The sequence below is a fragment of the Melanotaenia boesemani genome, chromosome 5, assembly GCF_017639745.1.
Source record: "Melanotaenia boesemani isolate fMelBoe1 chromosome 5, fMelBoe1.pri, whole genome shotgun sequence".
In the NCBI taxonomy this organism is placed as follows: Eukaryota; Metazoa; Chordata; class Actinopteri; order Atheriniformes; family Melanotaeniidae; genus Melanotaenia; species Melanotaenia boesemani.
The window spans coordinates 7,852,959-7,873,280 of NC_055686.1; the positions used below are offsets into that span (position 1 = coordinate 7,852,959).

The 20,322-nt window shown below is 40.3% G+C and overlaps 1 protein-coding gene across 2 annotated transcripts; it reads right to left on the bottom strand.

The window, feature by feature from the left end:
- Nucleotides 1-6,398: 6,398 nt before the first annotated feature.
- LOC121640188 (type-2 ice-structuring protein-like) lies at nt 6,399-12,717 on the bottom strand. Of its 2 annotated transcripts, none has more exons than XM_041985906.1 (7): nt 12,617-12,717; nt 12,453-12,528; nt 12,053-12,085; nt 11,633-11,748; nt 11,204-11,338; nt 6,750-6,858; nt 6,399-6,584 (listed from the first exon to the last, which is right to left on the bottom strand). In XM_041985906.1, exons 2-7 carry the CDS (start codon nt 12,511-12,513, stop codon nt 6,517-6,519), a joined length of 522 nt encoding a protein of 173 aa, XP_041841840.1. In that variant the 5' UTR covers nt 12,514-12,528; nt 12,617-12,717; the 3' UTR covers nt 6,399-6,516. The 2 variants fall into 2 exon arrangements, with proteins under 2 accessions (XP_041841840.1, XP_041841839.1); XM_041985905.1 differs by having other exon boundaries at nt 12,053-12,094.
- Between the last annotated feature and the right edge of the window lie 7,605 nt (nt 12,718-20,322).

A 20,322-nucleotide genomic window follows, 5' to 3' on the forward strand; every position in this document is an offset into this window, starting at 1 on the left:
TAGACTGTGCAATCCTGGTCTTCTCTATGGACTGGCTTCAGCAGAGTGGGATCCAGCGGGTGAAGGAGGGTTGTCTCCAGATCAGAGCTGAGGGAATCCAGGGAGGAACCCGCTGCTTGATGTGGGAGAAGCTGCTGAGCAAAAGAGAGGTTAGAAGCTGGATAATAACCCACAGGTCAGACTGCTGACCAGGATGACAGCGTGGGGTCAGAGAATCCTTGTGGGGGTGAGGAGAGTTGAGTCCGTGATCCGTTATCTAGGTCCAATAATCAATTCCAGAGGTCCGAGAGCCAGGAGATCCAAACAATGACAAGCAGAGTACCAGACAGGGGCAGGCAAATCCAGGCGACAGGGTCAACAACAGACAGGCAGAGAAATCAGGGCTGGATACGTACAGGGATGAACCAAGACGATCTGGCAGCTAAGGGTTGAAACAGGCAGGTATATAAAGCGCTCAGTGCAGGTGGAACGCATAAGCAATCAAGCCAGCGTGCAGGGAAGATGCCTTCAGGGCCGCAGGGGAAAACGGGCTCCGAACCACGGAGCATGACATAATGGTATGATCCTATATCCTCATATGTGATTGTTGCCATAATGCACTGTGTCACATTCATGTTTAGCAATGTGGGCATTATGAACAAAACGTCAGTGGAACTTGAGCTAATCGTTCCTAAATCAGCGTCTAAGCTTAGCTTATTTGGTTCCCTGCAAAACCAAACTCATAGTTTCATAGCTTTACGTCCGTCCAGTTCAGACCAACATTTTGTTTAATTTAATTGCAAACATTGGATAACTTAACATTCCTAATAATAGCCTACTCTACTAATTTTTTCCACACTGAAACTGATTTGAGCAGTAATATTCAGCATTGTCAATCATAGCAAACACATTCAGCAGCATGTCATATAACCACATTTATTAAAAAGTAATTATAACTTATTTTTAAGCCACATTTTGTAGTTTAATTAGGAGTGGCCATAGGGGTCAGTTGCAGTGTGAGCTGGGCAGCTGCCGGAGGCAGGGACCCTGGCGGTCTGATCCTCGGCTGCATAAGCTAGCTCTAGGGACGTGGAATGTCACCTCTCTGGCGGGGAAGGAGCTTGAGCTGGTGCACGAGGTTAAGCGGTTCAGGCTAGATATAGTTGGATTCATCTCAACGCACGGCTTGGGCTCTGGAACCACTGTCCTTGAGAGGGGCCGGACCCTCTTCCATTCTGGAGTTGCTCCCAGTGAGAGGCGCCGAGCAGGTGTGGGCATGCTCATTGCCTCCCGACTTGGTGCCTGTGCGTTGGTGGATGAAAGGGTAGCCTCCCTCCACCTTCAGGTGGGGGGATGGGTCCTGACTGTTGTTTGTGCTTTTGAACCAAGCAGCAGTTCAGAGTATCCACCCTTTTTAGACTCCTTGGAGGGGGTGTTGGAAAGCACTCATTCCGAGGACTCCCTCATTCAGCTGGGGGACTTCAATGCCCACGTGGGCAATGATAGCGAGACCTGGAGGGGCGTGATTGGGAGGAATGGCCCCGTGATCTGAATCCAAGTGGTGTTTTGTTGTTGGACTTCTGTGTTCATCATGGATTGTCCATAACGAACACTTTGTTCAGGCATAAGAGTGTCCACATGTGCACTTAGCACCAGGACACTCTAGGCCGAAGTTCGATGATTGACTTTGTAGTTGTATTATCGGACTTGCGGCCACATGTCTTGGACACTCTGGTGAAGAGAGTGGCGGAGCTGTGAACTGATCATCACCTGGTGGTGAGTTGGCTCAGATGGTGGGGAGGATGCCGGTCTGGCCTGGCAGACCCAAGCGTGTTGTGAGGGTCTGCTGGGAACGTCTGGCAGAGTCCCCTGTCAGGAAGAGTTTCAACTCCCATCTCCGGCAGAGCTTCAACCATGTCCCGGGTGAGACGGAGGACATTGAGTCCGAGTGGGCTGTGTTCCGTGCCTCTATTGTTGAGGCAGATAGCCGCAGCTGATGGCCGCCAGGTCGTCAGTGCCTGTCATGGCGGTAACCCCGGAACTCGTTGGTGGACAGCAGCAGTGAGGGACGCCGTCAAGCTGAAGAAGGAGTACTATCGGGCCTTTTTGGCCTGTGGGTTTCCAGAGGCAGCTAATGGGTATCGACAGGCTAAGCGGAACGCAGCTTCGGCGGTTGCTAAGGCAAAAACTCGGGCATGGGAGGAGTTTGGAGAGGCCATGGAGAATGACTTCCGGACGGCTTTGAGGAGATTCTGGTCCGCCATCCGGTGGCTCAGGAAGGGAAAGTAGTGCTCTACCAGCACTGTGGTCAATGAAGATGGGTCGCTGCTGACCTCGAGTCGGGACATTGTGACACAGTGGAGGGAATACTTCGAAGACCTTCTCATTCAGGCAGCAGAAAAGCATCCAGAAATACCTGACTCTATAAAAGCTAACTTGATTCACTGCTATTGCCTCCAGATGCTGTTTGACATTAAGGAACATGTTTTATACATCTGTCAAAGCCATAGCTAGAAAAGCTGCCATGCATCTGTTCTTCCAGATCATGTTGATATTTGCACATTTTTGCAACATAATATCAAAGAACATTTTTCTGTAAGTGTTCTACAACATGAATGCAGTATTTGTAGATTGTAAAAGTTCTTTTTACTTTTTGGGTACTGTTACGTCCCCATTTGTCTAGGGTTACAAAGGACGGAACACAGGGAGTCGGACACAGGATTTAAAAAGTATAACACAGTTTATTTGCAACAAACAAAACTAAATCCAGGTTCTCAAACAAATAAACATAAAAATGTCCCAAAATGGGTATCACTCTCAAAGGCGGAATCACAAACAAAACCAAAACCAAAATTATTCCTCCTAACCAAACTGTCACTTCAACTCAAACAAGGACAGTAATTCAACACAAATGCCTATAGTTTTTAACTCCCAATTGGTATCTACACAAAAGTCCAAACAGAAGTCCTCAATCATCACACAAGTCAGAAATCACTCCCAGGCTGGCAAACTGTGTCCCACTGTCCACAGTTGCCTCGATCAGTGTGACTGGTGCCTTCTTGTATGAGCTCCTCCCCCTGGATTGGAGAAGCAGTCCGGAAGCAGGAGACGTCTGGACCAATCCGGACACAGGGAGGGCGGATCCCAGTCGGTATCTGGGACCAATCACAATGCGGTCCGGCTGTAGGCAATCGGGCAATCAGGTTCCCTGACGGGGAAACTGACAGCCGCAACAGGTACTCTGCCTCTCTAAGGTGCTCTTTTTTTACACCCATTCATGTTAGTGACCTCTTGCCAGTTAATCTAATTCATTCAACATCTTCCTCCAGATGTTTCTTTTCAGTACCACTCACTTTTCTAGCTTGTTGATTGAAACATTTTTTTTTTCTTTTTAAAGTAGTATTTCAGTATGAAACTGCATGAGTTCCTACCAGTATTATAGTAAAACCTGCAAAAGTTGGCTAAAGATCACTTGTTCTTTTTGTGTAAAAATATAGGAAAGAGGGGATTTTGTAAAAATCTGTTTTATTGTTTTTTTCTTTTTTAAGTAAATAATTACATTCACTTGTAGTTTTAGTTGGAATAAGATTTGTCATGAAAGTATTTGACTAAAATGAACTTCAGTTTCTCATTATACTACCAGTAAAGGAAAGGCTGCATTAACTGGATGTTTGAAAAAACTAAGGTTAAATATCGGGCACAAAAAAAAAAAAAGAAAAAAAAAATCCTGTCACAATTTTTACGAAATGCTCTGGTTTCAAATTTATCTGTCAGTTCTTTAAAAGTTTTGTAAGAGTTTCTGCTAGTCTGATAATTTACTGCTTAATCATTCAGACAAACAACTTAAACACAGAGGCAGGAAAACATGTTTAAAACTGATTATTTCCATTAAAGCAATGACTTCATCATTATCAAAGACAGTAATCTAAATGTCCAATTAGGTCTAAGATATATTAAAAGTTAGTGGTTGAAGATTTTCCTCTGTTTTTCCGCCATCTTCAGACTGAAATTCATGTGTTTTCTCTTACAGGATCCAAATTTATTTTTCTTCTTCTTCTTTATAAAGCACTCTGCAATTAATCTAAAAGGAGCTTTGTACTTACAAATACATTATGTAACTTTCTGAGATTAAAACTCCATGTTTCAGACTTGTTTGATGGAGCAGTGACATCTATTATGTGCATGTCTGGAGCAGTCACTGTCCAGTAGCTTCATGAGCTTGTGAACACACACCGTGGCTGATTAATAAAACATACTGTATAAGAGAGGAAAAGAAAGAGAGAGGGGAACAGAGCAAGAAAACTTTGAGTATGTCACTGCTTCTGTTTTTATGATGAAAAAAACTGTAGTTTTTGTCTTATAAAGTATTTTGTGCTGTTCTTGTTGGTGAGAAGTTCTTTATAAACAATGCTGTTTTGAGTGAATTTAAAGAAATAAGACAAGAGTCAAGATAAGACTGTCTTTAGAGAACTCACAGTACAGGCAGGATGCAGGATGGATGCCTAATCAGCTGTCAACAGGGACACGTCATTGAGAAAATCTGCAAGAGTTCTGTACTGCATCTTTATCTAAGGAGGTATATTCATTTGTCCCTGCAGTAGTTCTAGCTAAGATTTCTGTTTTGTGAACAACCAACATTGCTACAATAACAATTAGTTTAACGTAAATTCAATTCAGCTTTATTTGTATAGTGGCAAAGTCACTTCATCTTTACAGACAATCGGTTCAAACCAAATCTTTGTGATCCACTTAAAACAAATCCACATTAGTCTAATATATAACAAATGTTTGTTCCAGACAATTTATATTAAAAATGGTCTAGTTAAGGAAACTAGCATAAAAAAGTTAAGAATCCCTGCTTTAAACTATATAACAAAAAGAGAAGATATGTAAGAACTTGAGTGAACACTGTAATTTGTATAAGTTAATTTACAGTGGGGCATATAGTATTTGGCAGCCACCGATTGTGCAAGTTATCCCACTTAAAAAGATGAGAGAGATCTGTAATTTTCATCATGGGTACACTTCAACTGTGAGAGACAGAAAGTGAAAAAAATATCCAGGAAATCACATTGTATGATATTTTTAAACAATTTATTTGTATAATGGTGCAGAAAATAAATATTTGACCAGTAACAAAAGTTCAACTGAATACTTTGTATTGTAACCTCGGTTGGCAATGACAGAGGTCAAATGTTTCCTGTAGTTCTTGACCAGGTTAGCACACTGTTGCTGGTACTTTGGTCCACTCTTCCATGCTGATCTTCTCTAGAGCAGTGATGTTTTGGGGCTGTCCCTGGGCAACACGGACTTTCAACTCCCTCCACAGATTTTTCTATTGGATGGAGGTCTGGAGACTGGCTAGGTCACTCCAAGACTGTGAAATGCTTCTTATAGAACCACTCCTTAGTTGCCCTGGTGGTGTGTTTGGGATCATTGTCATGCTGGAAGACCCAGCTATGTTTCATCTCCGTTGCTCTGACTGAAGGAAGGATGTTTTTATCCAAAATCTTATGATACATGGCCCCTTTCATCCTGTCTTCAATACAGACCAGTTGTCCTGTCCCCTTTGCAGAAAAGCAGCCCCAAAGCATAATGTTTCCACCCCCATGCTTCACAATAGGTATGGTGTTCTTGGGTTGCAACTCGGCATTCTTCCCCCTCCAAACACGGCAAGTGGAGTTTATACCAAAAAGTTCTATTTTGGTCTTATCTGACCACATGACAGTCTCCCAGTCCTCCTCTGGACCATCCAGATGGTCCCTGGCAAACTTTAGACAGGCATTGACTTGTGCTGGCTTAAGCAGGGGGACCCTTAGGGCATTGCAGGGTTTTAATCCATGACAACGTAGTGTGTTACTAAGAGTAACCTTTATGACTGTGGTCCTAGCTCTCTTTAGGTCATTGACCAGTTCCTCCCACATCATTTATGATACATGCAGTTTCTAAGACCTAATGCATCAGTTTAGGAAAAAAAATGTTGCTCAGAACCCTGCTATATAATGTCTGATGTAATGCCAGAGTGAGAATGTGATGAAATAAGTCAAATACAAAATGAAGCAAATAATAGGTGTATTACTTGTACAGTACACACACATATAAAACTCTGCTTGGGGGCCCATTAAGGTTCAGACAGGCTCTACTGATCCACCTGTCCTGGCTCCCTGATGTTTGTTAAATACACATTTTCTGATATTTATGCACATTGAATATTTTCTTTGTTGGATGTAATTTACAACATTTTGACAGAGAGCCTTGGTGCAACACAGAATCACAGACAGACTTGTTTCATTGCTTTGAGCTTTAATTTAGATCATAGAAGGAAGAGATCAGTCTTCAGTAGAAAGTAGTGCTAAAAGCTATTTTTTTTCCTTTTTTTTTTTTTTTTTTTAGTTTGCTCTAACCAAAGACACAAGGCTTTGGAGATAATTGTTGATTCGCGCCTAGCACAGCATTACAGTGATAAGAGAAAAATAAAGACAGAACAATTTCCACTAATTTGGTTTTTGCTTTGATGCCGTTGAATCAGTAGATTCATCAGATCTTCTTGGCACAGACAGATGCTCTGGGAAAGTGGCACCACACGTCAGCCCAGCATTTATTTCCTGTAAATAGAAAAAAGTACTATAATTCAGTTTTAGCACTGTGTATGAGATGTAAACGTATATTAATATTAGTCATTAATAAAATAACAAATAATTCTATAGTTTTAGCCAATTGTCATAATCAAATATTGTTTTTTTTCTCCATTCATCATTTTGTTCTGTTACCTGTATAGTTCATCTGCAGACAGTGCTGCCAACCAGCATTGTTTGGCTCTCCATGGCACCAGTATGAAAAAAGGAAAGGTGAGCCATCAGTCCACCGCCAATGACCCTCCTAGAATAAAAATAATAAATTATCACCCTTAAAACTCCAAACCTTTTTTTCTTTTGTTTGTTTTATTAATTTTACTTATTTGTTGTTGTTGTTGTTTTTTTTTTTGTTTTTTTTTAAAAACAGCCAGTAGAAGCTGAACCCTTTAATCCCAGTCATCGTGCAGACATGATGTTTCCACGACGCCCTCAGTTGTCAGATTATGAGGACAAAATGATGTAAAATGAATGTATCAATAGATATAGCAGCATGAAGGCCGACCAGAAGAAGAAAACAGAATTTATTACTAACAGAACTTTATAGAAATAACACACAGATCAGCAGTGACCAAGCCTTTTCTACATCATTCTCTCAAGTCTTGGCTTTAAGAAGAAAAAATATTAACATTAAAACAAACACAGAAGAGAAACTATTTACATATTTACACGTTTTCCTCATTTACAGTTATTTCTGCTATTATTTAGGGTCCAAGCCATACAAAGTATGGCAAGGCCCTATTGTAGTTGAAATGTTTATTCTACTCCGTTCTTCTTCTAAGCGCTTCGACCCCAAATATGACCCCCTAAACACCCATGAAAAGTTGTGAAACTTGGCACACACGTCAAGCTCGGCGTAACTCGGATATTATAAGGTCCGCATACACTTCAATGCAAAAACGGCTCAACAGCGCCACCTAGAGTCACCAAAAATCACCACATGAATGGGGCCCCGGAAGTCTACTTCAACGTAGGAAGACGAAACTCGCCACACACGTGCACCACCCCGAGATGACCAAAAAACTCAATGTAACACCTGTCGCCATGGCAACGGGGCGCCCGCCATCTTGGCGTGTGCGGCCATTTTTTTCCCATTTTTTGCACTTTACACACATCGTATTTGAACGAACTAGTCTGAGGGGATTCGTGCGACTGACTCCAAACTTGGTGGTAAGCTTCCTGACAAGTTGGGGACCAAACGCTCCTCAAATCTTTCTAATAGCAGAAAGCGTGTTACCGTGGCAACCGACGGAAAAACGCCTTATCGCCATGAAACACGGTTTGCTCATATCTCCATAGAAATACATGGGATCTGCACCAAACTTTACAGGATTCATACGTGTGACACCCCAAGTCCAGCAAAGAAGTCAATTGAACACCTGTTGCTATGGCAACGGGGTGCCCGCCATCTTGGATTTCACTGCTATTTGAACTAACTAGTCTGAGGGGATTCGTGCGATTGACTCCAAACTTGGTGGGAAGCTTCCTTACAAGTTGGGGATCAAACGCTCCTCAAATCTTTCTAATAGGAAGAAGCGTGTAACCGTGGCAACCGACGGAAGAATGCCCTCGCCATGAAACACGGTTTGCTCATATCTCCATAGCTATACTTGGGATCTGCACCAAAGTTCACAGTATTCATACCTGTCACACCCCAAGTCCAGCACAGAAGTCAATCAAACACCTGTTGCCATGGCAACGGGGTGGCCGCCATCTTGGCTTTTACTGCCATTTGAACAAACTACTCTGAGAGGATTCATGCGACTGACTCCAAACTTGGTGGGAAGCTTCCTGACAAGTTGGGGACCAAACGCTCCTCAAATCTTTCTAATAGGAAAAACCGTGTTCCCGTGGCAACCGACGGAATATGACCTTCTCGCCATTAAACACGGTTTGCTCATATCTCCACAGGAATACATGGGAACTGCACCAAACTTGACAGGATTCCTATACGTTGGGTCCTTAATGCATTACACCACCTGTTGTCATGGCGACATCGGGTGGCGGGGTCCAGGCCGCTCGGACCCGATGGATGCCGCTTGCGGCTTTAATTAGTCTTCTTGGCTTTATTCCAGCCACAGAGGAGCATTATTAGGGTCCGAGCCATACAAAGTATGGCAAGGCCCTATTGTTCCTGAAATGTTTATTCTCCTTCTCCTAAGCATTTCGACGCCAAATTTGACCCCCTAAACACCCATGAAAAGTTGTGAAACTTGGCACACACGTCAAGCCCGGCGAAAATCGGATATCATAAGGTCCGCATACTATTCAATGCAAAATTGGCTCAACAGCGCCACCTAGAGTCACCAAAAATCACCACATGAATGGGGCCCCGGAAGTCTACTTCAACGTAGGAAGACGAAACTCGGCACACACGTGTACCACCCCGTGTTGACCAAAAAACTCAATGTAACACCTGTCGCCATGGCCACGGGGTGCCCGCCATCTTGGCGTGTGCGGCCATTTTTTGGCAATTTTTTCCACTTTACACACATCGTATTTGAACGAACTAGTCTGAGGGGATTCGTGCGATTGACTCCAAACTTGGTGGGAAGCTTCCTGACAAGTTGGGGACCAAACGCTCCTCAAATCTTTCTAATAGCAGAAAGCATGTTACCGTGGCAACAGACGGAAAAACGCCTTCTCGCCATGAAACACGGTTTGCTTATATCTCCATAGAAATAGATGGGATCTCCACCAAACTTGACAGTATTCATACGTGTGACACCCCAAGTCCAGCAAAGAAGTCAATAAAACACCTGTTACCATGGCAACGGGTCGCCCGACATCTTGGATTTCACTGCCATTTGAACGAACTAGTCTGAGGGGAATGGTCCGACCGACTCCAAACTCGGTGGGGACCTTCCTGACAAGTTGGGGACCAAACGCTCCTCAAATCTTTCTAATAGCAGAAAGCGTGTTACCGTGGCAACCGATGGAAAAAGACCTCGCCATTAAACACGGTTTGCTCATATCTCCACAGAAATAGATGGGATCTGCACCAAAGTTCACAGTATTCATACGTGTCACACCCCAAGTCCAGCAAACAAGTCAATCAAACACCTGTTGCCATGGCAACGGACTGCCCGCCATCTTGGATTTCACTCACATTTCAACAAAATAGTCTGAGGGGATTCGTGCGACTGACTCCAAACTTGGTGGGAAGCTTCCTAATAAGTTGGGGACCAAACGCTCCTCAAATCTTTCTAATAGGAAAAAGCGTGTAACCGTGGCAACCGACGGAAAAATGCCCTCGCCATGAAACACGGTTTACTCATATCTCCATGGAAATACATGGGATCTGCACCAAAGTTCACAGTATTCATACCTGTGACACCCCATGTGCAGCAAAGAAGTCAATCGAACACCTGTTGCCATGGCAACGGGGTGGCCGCCATCTTGGATTTCACTGACATTTGAACGAACTAGTCTGAGGAGGTTCGTTCGACTGACTCCAAACTTGGTGGGGACCTTCCTGACAAGTTGGGGACCAACACAAATCTTTCTAATAGCAGAAAGCGTGTTCCCGTGGCAACCGACGGAAAATGATCTTCTCGCCATGAAACACGGTTTGCCTATATCTCCACAGGAATAAATGGGAACTGCACCAAACTTGACAGGATTCATACAGGTTGGATCCTTAACGCATTACACCACCTGTTGTCATGGCGACATCGGGTGGCGGGGTCCAGGCAGCTCGGACCCGATGGATGCCGCTTGCGGCTTTAATTTTTCTTATTTTCAGACACACATAAAACTTTCTGATCACTTGTTCTGATTGGACATTACCGTCAATTTAAGCTCTCTGATTGGTGAAAAGTTTGACAGGAAGTGGCTTCATCATTACTTCCAGGTCTAAACAGAGGTTTCTTAGCAACATAGTAGTGATAGTGATCTTTATATGATGAAAATGTGATAAATAATGCTGTTATCATGGATTGTTTTGGATTTACTAGATAGAGTCTCTAAATAAACACTACATTTTGTGGCTGGATTTTAAACCTCCTAGATGGGAAATAAATGCCTGGAAAACTTTCACAATTTCCACCTCAGAGTTACACACTACCGTTACTCAGAAACGGCTGATAATATAAACGATAGCGCTAGCAGTTTAAAGGGTCAATAAAGATCAGTGGATGGAAGCAGTCAACATAAACAGAACAATTTAAATATTTTTACAAAATGAAAGGAAATATAAAACGAAGTGGACCCTGAGATGGACTGGGGACCTGTCCAGGTGTACCCTGCTTCTCGCCTGCTGATTGCTGGGATAGGATCCAGCTACCCTGCAACCTTGACCTGGACTAACTGGTAGAGAAAATGGATGGATGTATAAAATTAAAGGTCAGTTAGAATTAATTTCTTTTTCTAATAAAATAGGGAAAACATTTTAATGTATTTATTTTATTTTAATGGAGATTGTTTTCAGATTTAAGAAGTTTCTCAGTAAATGGAAATCTAACTGTTTATACTAAGATGAAAGATAAACACCAGCATTAATAATAATGATAAAAAAAAATGGCTTCTTAAAACAAAATTCTTCCTTTTTTCCTGAAGAGAAATTCTACAATGCAATGATAAATCATACATACATGTAACATGTCAGTGCCTCCAATATATGCCAGAGGATGTGCATGAGATCGATCTGCTATGAGCTTCTGGATCCAGTGATACTCGCCAGCATCATGGACAGATGCCAGGTTTGCACCCATGGACCAACAGTTTGTCTACAGCGGAGAGAAAAAATGAACATAAACCTCCCCATAACTAACAAACATCTCTCATTGTGCCGCACCATCCATGTGACTTTTCCTCTATAAAACAGCATAATATTAACTCCACAAGTCCTGTTGTTTTTAATACATTAAAAAATAGAATAGAATAGAATAGAATTACGAAAACGTGACAGAAATGCTGTCTACATGTCTTTGAGATATGTGGTCATGTTATTTCTCATCCTAGGTGATACAATCTAAACTTGTTCAATGTAATGTGACAATGAGTGTTCATGAAAGTGTTACCAGAGCATCAGACCAAGTCATTTCTCTTGGAACAAAGTGAAAGCAGCGCTGGCCATATTTACTCCAACCCCATGGACATTCAGAATGATATGTCCTCTTGAAAACATCCATCTCTCCTGAAAAAGATATGCTTAAATGAAACCTTTATAATAATAAATACGACTTCACTTCTTCTAGTTTTCTACAGCAAACATCATGCCTAAGAAGACTTTATTTATGTAAATGAAGAAAAAAAAAACTTCTAACCCTCTGTTTCTGCCGGTTTTCCAGCATCTGCATCCGGAAGAACTGAGAAGTTTTTTTTTAATAAATTTAATTTAATTGAATTAAAACTTCAACATGTAAGAAATAAAATCATTTTCTGATGATTTCATGAATAAATTTCCCTTCATCTTGCAATCTGTTATGCCTGATACTAACCTCCAGTTTCTGCCCCATTTCCAGCTTCAGTATCTGGAAGAACTGGTTGCAAATGTTAGTTTGATTTTGTTCATCTGGTCACTACATTTACATCACAGTGTCGTTATTGTATGTTAGTTTACAAGTTCTCATTTCAGCCTAAATTTACACTTATCTCACATTAATTATGCTTCAAGATCTGTTATGTACTGTTAACATATGTGTATATAGCTTCTTTTCACCTCCTTCCCTTAAAATAACCTTCATATCTAATACTCTTTTCATTAGACTAATATTAATTATCTGAGGAACACACACCTTAATCCCCTGGAATGTTTTATGTTCCATCTTTATCCTCCTATGTTTCTCTTTTACTAACCTTCACAGTCAGAAAGCAGAAAGTGTGGACAGACGTACTCACCAGCAGCTCTGGTCAGAGCCATCATGGCAACAAGAAGTAAAGGCAGAGTCGACATTTTCATGGAGACGATGATCACCTTCAGTAAAGAGACAGCCATGTTAGTTCTTCTCCTGTCTGAGCATAAAGAAGGAAGAATAAAGATGGTGGGAGAGTTTGTATCAAACCTGGAGCAGATGGATCTTCAGTTCTGCTCTGAGCTGCTGAACAGTTCAAACACCAGCTCTTATATCCTGTTACTTATCTTCACATCTTCACTAAATCAGGAACTCAGAAGAAACATGCTGGTCCTTCTCAATGAAAACAAACACAAAACAGACCATGTCTTAACTTCTATATTATGTTTATTATTTAATAATTTGTAAAAGAATTTTAATAATTTTTGAAAAATGAATGTTGAAAAACTAAAGTCCGACTTTGGACGGAGTTTGTTTAAACTTTAGGGTCTGAATAAGAATAGTAGGCCTAATAGCCACGCACGTTTTAGATAAGTGAATAAACATATGCAGGTTTCTTTTGCAGTTTTGGTGTTTGTTTAGAAGATGAGGGGAAGCGATTCTAAACATTTGATTTGAGATGAATCAACTTCCGTCACAGTCAAATGATGACGTCACAGCTCTCAGCAAGACCTGCTTTTATTTAACGCTACTGTAAGTACTGGATTAAATTATTATGATTCTGTAAATCCAGCCGGAAATACAGAGTTCCCCCTTTTGTAATCTATCTATTGCTTTCTTTAATGATTTATAACAAATTAGAAGTGATTGTCAGGGTTTTATGTAGAATAAGATTGAATCTTGGATAATAAACTGCTTAAGGTGTAAAATGTTTTGGGACTTTCAAAAGAGGTATAAGATTATGATGTACACAAAAACAAACTACTATTTTCTTTAATATTATTATTATTATTATTATTATTATTATTATTATTATCAGATTTTTTTTTTTTTTTTTTTTTTTTTAGCTGGGGAAATATTTGGCTCATGTTTATTTGACTAAGTCATGGCAGTTTAAGCATGTTCATGCACTCATAAATAAGGCTTTTCTGAGGCATGAATACCGCTTGCAAAGTTATGTTTTGTCCAAGCATCCGTCATGACACACAGCTGAATGAAAACAAAGTAAACACCCGAATGGCACAAATGTCGCCCACATTTGTACCATGGTTTGCAGGATGGTAGCTCTCGAGGACCGGACTTGGGCACCCCTGGTCTAATGCAACTCTTTCAAATAAGCTATATTTAACTTTTAATAACTTTAATTGTAGCCTTTGAGGATTTTAGAGTTTCTCTTAGCATTCTAAGGTTTGACTGGGACGTTGCTCCTGGGAAGAATGATTGCCGTCTTGAGTGTTTTCCAGTTGTAAATCATCTCTCTCTGTAGAATGATGGACTCCTGTTTGGAAAATGACAAGAAAACCCTTCCCAGACTAATGGGCAGCAACAGTTGCTTCTCTAAGAAAACTTCTGCTGTCTTTCCTCCTTGGTAATGTGTTAACACACCTGAATGATTCAGATAGTAAACGCCCCTGTGATCAGCAGCATGTGGCTGCTACTTACACTTTAAATTCCTTTGAAAGCAGTGATAGTGTTTTCTTGCACCTTTTCTGTGTTGCAGCTTAGCTTTTTACAGTGAAATAGGTTACAGGGTTGTATCTGTCTAATTCAAAGACTAGGTTAATACCAGTTCTGTAATGTCCTGATATGTTAAACCCCTAGAAGTGATAAAGTATACACTCTCTTTTTCGCATGGCTGCATACTTTCAGAGCGCCCTATGTAAGACATCGCCCTTTAATGGAAAGTTTCAGCTTGTTTAACCTGCTCTACCTTGGCGTGACATCATTTTGGCTTTGAGCAACAAGATACTTCTTTCATTCCTACATGACTGTCTCATGTCCCCCCTGCCTTGTGGAAAGTAATGTGGCTGTTCTCAGGTGCATAATGTTCAGAAACAAAGTATGATTGATTCTGTCACAAGATGCATCGTCTAAAGTACATTCATTAGAATAAAATACTTTCTTTGATCAGTACTTACAAAAACTCTTGTAAAAAGGACAGATGATGGTTTTGTTGAGCTTTTATGGGGAAACATGACTTAATGCTCTTCACTACTTAAAGTCACGTGCTTCAGTTTTCAAGTTTCGCAACTCTTTCATGCAGACGTATGAGACATTGTTATGCGGCTTAATGCAATCCTGTAATTTCCCAGCCCTGAACTGGCAGCAGTGGGAACTCCCATCAAGCTGCACGCGATTCAGCAGATTCATTCACCAGAAAACAATAACATTTTCTTTTTGTATGACCTAAGGAGTAATGGAGAGGAACAGTTGTGCCATATGTTAAAAACCTTAAACACATAATGTGTTCTTCATAAACCTATAGTTTCTGTAATTACAGACCAATGAAAGCTTTACTGTAGGAACCATTTATTTATTTATTTCATCAACTGTATTTTTTATGTTGTAATATCACTGTGGGTGGTGACATAGAGGTGCATGAAGGCCATTGTAATTAGCTTGGCTGCAGGAGGATGGCACAGTTTTACTGTTTTCAGGTTTTTGTTAATTACAGCTTTTATTTTTAACCAGAAGTGGGACCTGTCATAATCACATATCATAACAACACAAAACCTTGAAAATAAACAGGAATTTCACACAACACAGCAGGTTTTGGACTGATTTAGAAGTGTGTTAGAAACGTATTTCTGCCTTTCACCTAGCCGAGTGGCTAAATGCCAGAATCACTACATCCATGACTTTTATAGGACGGGGTCTGGCATGTCATTTACCTTTGTTTCTGGACATTATGCTCGGATTGTGAGGCAATCTCATTAAACAAAACTCTTTCCTAGCTTCTTCTGCTCCTTTTGCAAAAGCTTTGTATTGTTTTAAAGGCTGCAGAAGTCAAGTGTTGCTTTGCTGTATGGCCACAAAAAAGTGAGTGACTTGTAATACCACTTTTGGCCCTAGGTTAGAAGTCAGGGGAATGGAGTATCTGTTCATCTACAAGACATAAAATCATCACAAATTCAGAGAATTGTAAGAGACACACAAGGGACATGGCAATGCTGAATAGCAGGATGTGTGTTAGAGCAGGGAAACATCTAAAACCTGCAGGACTCTCTTGAGGATCAAACTTTCCAGGTTTAGGAGCACACAGGAACTGAGATGTGCGGTGGCAGATTTTAATCACAACGGCAAACAGTGGCCTTTCTGTGTGGAGTTTTCTCCGTGTGTGTGTGTGTGTGTGTGTGTGTGGGCTCTGTCCCAGCACTCTGACATGCATGTTAGGTTAATTGGTCTCTTTTACAGTGGAAACACCCTGCCTCTCACCCAGTAACCCCTGGGAAAGGCTCCAGCTCTACTGAGCTAGAATAAGCACTATAGAAAAAATCTGATAGATGGGAAGCGTGAATAAAAAAGTGAATTTTAAGTGTCATGATGATCAGACTTTAGCCATTATTTATTTGATTATTTTGTTGTGATTTTTTTCAGTTGTTCATTTAAAGGTTTGTTTAGAATATAGACTAGCATCTGTACTTTATTTTATTTTATTATTTATAAAAAAGGCTTTATGAAAAAACTAAATATAAAATTGTTTACCAACATACAGACCATAATAATGTTAAGTTAGGTTAAAATAGCAGCTCTGAAGAACCATTCGGGAGCCATAAAAGCCGAATCTTTGATACGAGCCAGACTTCCCTCTACAGAACCGCTGACTGTGAAAAGTACAACTTGCTAGTTTCAAGATTAGCTTATATTTTTCACTAATTATTTACTATCTGTTGTTATAATTATTCCCCAATGATGAAGTGATGATTATGTTTAAATAATTGTGTTCTTTGTCTCCCAGCTGATTCCTCTGTGCAGTCAGAGAGGGTCGTGGCCTTTGCTGGTGGGGAAGTCATTCTGCCCTGCAGTGTTAAAAACACTGCCAACAATGACCTGTTTGACTTTGAGTGGTCCAAGGAAGGCCTGAAGCCAGACGTCGTCTTCTTGTATCGCGATGGCTGCGAGACCTTCGAGATGAAGCATCCAGACTTTGAGTTTCGGACGAGCCCCTTCATGAGAGAAGTGAAGAACGGAAACATCTCGTTGAGAATCTCCGACGTGAAGCTGTCTGATGCAGGAAAATACAAATGTTTGATACTCCCCAAGAATGCCCACCGGACAGAAACGACAATGGAATTAGTTGTTGGTACGTCCATTTAGTTTATTTATATTCAATAAGAGTCTTGCAGATGAAACCTTTGTTGCTCCCTGTGAAGGAGCGAGATGGTGAAGAAGGAAAGGGTTTTACTTACCCCCCGGAAAAAATACTCAAACATCAGGGCTCTTAAAAGAGATCAAATGAACAAAAATAAACCAAAGTCATAACGATAGTCCAGAATAACTTTAAAGTAACTGAAAAGGCTGCAGCCGAAGCCAGTCGGGGGGGGGGCGGAATGGCTCAGGCCGCTTTCCCCTCACGTTGTGCGCTGGGTGTGTGTTTGTGGCATCAGGATGAGACTGGTTGGCGCAGGTGGTCTCATCCTGATTTTGGCAGAAGTTTTGGTGGCGTGGCTTACTGGGTGTCCGCTGTGCTTTGTGTGGGTGATCCTTTTGCAGTCAGACCATTGTTTGTTCTCAGCAGGACTACTCCTGGCTGTGGTGCGTCCTAAGGAAGGACTTAGAAATGGTTCTGTTTAGGTTGGATTCACCATTTTTACACTCAGTTTGGTTTAAGCTTTGCTACACTTTTCTTTGTTCTGTCATAGTGGGTGTTTTGTGTTTATTTTGGTGTTGGGCTAGGTTAGCGTTTTATGTGGTGACGACGGTCACCCTTAGTTTATGGATCTGCGGCTTTTTATTTGGTTTTAGGTTTCTCCCCGAGTGGCAGTTATGTTGTGGTTTGCACTCGGTGGATTGTTGGGATATATTTTGGTTTGTTTCTTTCAGCAGGTCCGCTAACCCCAGCACTTGTTTGTTTTGTGTATTTTTTGTTGCAGGTTTCACTTATCGTTCACAGGTTTTAATGAAATTGAGTTATTTTTACCTTTACCATCTGTCCCTAGCGTCATCTTTTGTTACGCCCAACCATACCCCTATATTGGGTCATAACAGTAACTTAACAAGTAACCAAAAGAAACCAAACTAACCCAACCAACAGACAGGAACCTAAATATAGCTGATCTGACCAGCCTAAACACAACAGGGGGTTACAAATACTAACAAATAAACTACACAACAAAGAAACAGAACCTAACAGTTTAATTATTACTTTAAAAAAGGATTAACAAATAGGACTAACTAAAAAAAGCAGTCAAAAATCAAAGGAAAAAATCTAAATGTTTAAAGAATATAAACTAATGGTCTTATAATAACTGAAATGTGTGTGTATTGGGTTACTGCCTTAATCTGCGTGGCTGTAGGAGTGGTGTTTATGTTATGAGCTACAATGGTCTAAAATATTTCACCTCCTTCAGTTCAGTTAGGGAACTCAGGATTCAGCCATGTGGCGCATGTTTGGTAAAGTTACTGTTTCCTGTGTTAGCAGCGTGGAATAATGCTGTAGACAGAAATATAAGATTTACACAGAAAATAATGCCAACTAAAGATTAGTCCTTATGTCAAACTGGAATTTAACAAAGAGCATACCAGATAAAATAAAGAAAACCCTGGAACATAAATAAATGTTTTCTTTTTTAATTAATTATTTGCTTTGAAGTTTCTCATTTGGGCTTACTTTTGGAAACATGAGGGGAAAAAACTAATAAAAAAACATTAATTTTATTTAAGGCTTCTAACTTATTTATTTAGTTTTATTATTTTTTTAGGCCCTTAACTTTCTGTAAGTCCAGCTTTACAAATTCTATTTTATATTTGAAAAATATATTTGAAATAATAATTAACTTCTAACAGGAACCAAAAATTTAATTTAATTTAATTTTGGACATTTTAGTATTTATATGTTCATATTAGAACAATGAGCTTCAGAGTTACAAATAGCTCTATACTACACCCTAGTGGCAAATAGCAGCTACTCAAACATACTAATAAACAATCACTGGTCAAAACTTGAAACCTCAAAATTAAAAAAATCTTTATTGTCATTGTCCAGGAAACAATGAGACAGCAAGGCAACTACTGGCCAACATAATCCAAACCAGTAGCCAATTAAAAATAATAATAAAAAAAAAGCATAAGACTAAATAAATAAATGAATACAAATACTAAGAGAAGAAGAAAGTTTTACATGGGAAATTGTTACCTAAGTGAAAATATGTCCAGCCAGCTGTCATTGCAGTCTAACTTTGATTTAAATTGTTGGTGATTAACATCATGAGGAGAAGGCTCATTTTTAGAAACTATCACTTACTTTCCATGTGCTCATCGTATGAACTGAACTGTTTAGTGGTGTCTGAATATGACTGATTTGATTTTATGTCTGAGATATAAAATGGCCTATATGACTATTCCTGGAAGTTAGATGAGCCCAGATCCTGAATAATTCCTGGTTCTACAGTTGCAGCGTCTGAGCCGAGGCTCTCGGTGGTTTCGGCTGACAGCGGGACAGTGACTGTGCAGTGTGAAGCCAGCTGTTGGCGGCCAGAGCCACTGATGGAGGTTCTGGACGGGCAGAGAAACAACATCACTGCTGAGGAGCCGGAGAGAGAACATAACAGAGGATGCTACACCACGAGACAAACGGTCACCCTCAAGAGTCCAACAAACAGGTCAGACATACTGTAGTTTGGCTTTTATTGGTTTCACATTTAAAAGGCTGTTTTCACTCCTAAGAGTTAAATGCAGGTTTTACACGTAGCACACCTTTTCATCTCACCATCAAAAGTACTGATTTTAGTTAAGATGGAGGACTCGATTCCAAGCATAGACTCTTGCTTCATTTGAATATGTTTGATGGTCAAAACATTGATTCCTAAATTTAGTTATTTTCAGTTAGATATTTAATTCAGTTAAATTCAGACAACTTTATTTATCCCTGATAGGCAGTTTAGTTTGCAGTCTCTCCAGTGGGAAATGAAAGATAAAAACAATAACAAGCTCACAAGCAGCATTCAAAGCTATTCAGGATGCGTGGGCCGCAGATCAGAGAAAAAAAAAACTATTAGCAAGTCATTAATCAACAGGAGAGCATGGCATCAATACACAGAATAGTAACAAATATTAATAAATACATAAATAGATAGTGATCTGTAAAAGTGGCTAAGATCTAGATTGTTGTCATAGGCTATTAAAGTTGTTTTTTATTAAAAGCCTGGTGGCAAAGGGAATATAAGAGTTGGAGTATGTTTGTTATCCTTGGCAAAATTTCATCCAGGCCGCTGTTACACCAAAATCTGTGACCCATCAGAATCTGTCACCACAGGGGGCAACAGTGTACATTTCTCTGTATGTCTTAGAAAACTAGCGAAGTCTTGAAAACACTTATATTTAAGCCTGAGTTTATTATAATGCAGTTACAGTAAAGTCACACATTCTGATGGCTATCTCTGGAATTCGATGTCCCAAAGTAAACACACATTTATACACTGCTGTCAGAGGGTGGAGCTTACTCACCAGCTGATGTCAGAACATCAATAATATTTCTTTGGCTTCATTATAATTCAGGTACATTAAAGTCACACATTCTGATGGCCATCAGAAAAGGTGACTTTGGTCACCCCTCTTATAGACTCTTAATTAAATGTATATTGTTGCCCCCTGTGGTCACAGATTCTGATGGGTCACAGATTTTGGGAAGTGTTTACACAGAGGTTGGTTACAATTTACATGGATATCCTGAGAAATAAACATTTAGTTATTTTTGTATATTTGAACTCAGAAATATTTATATTGATTGTGATATATTTGTCATCACAGGGTCATCT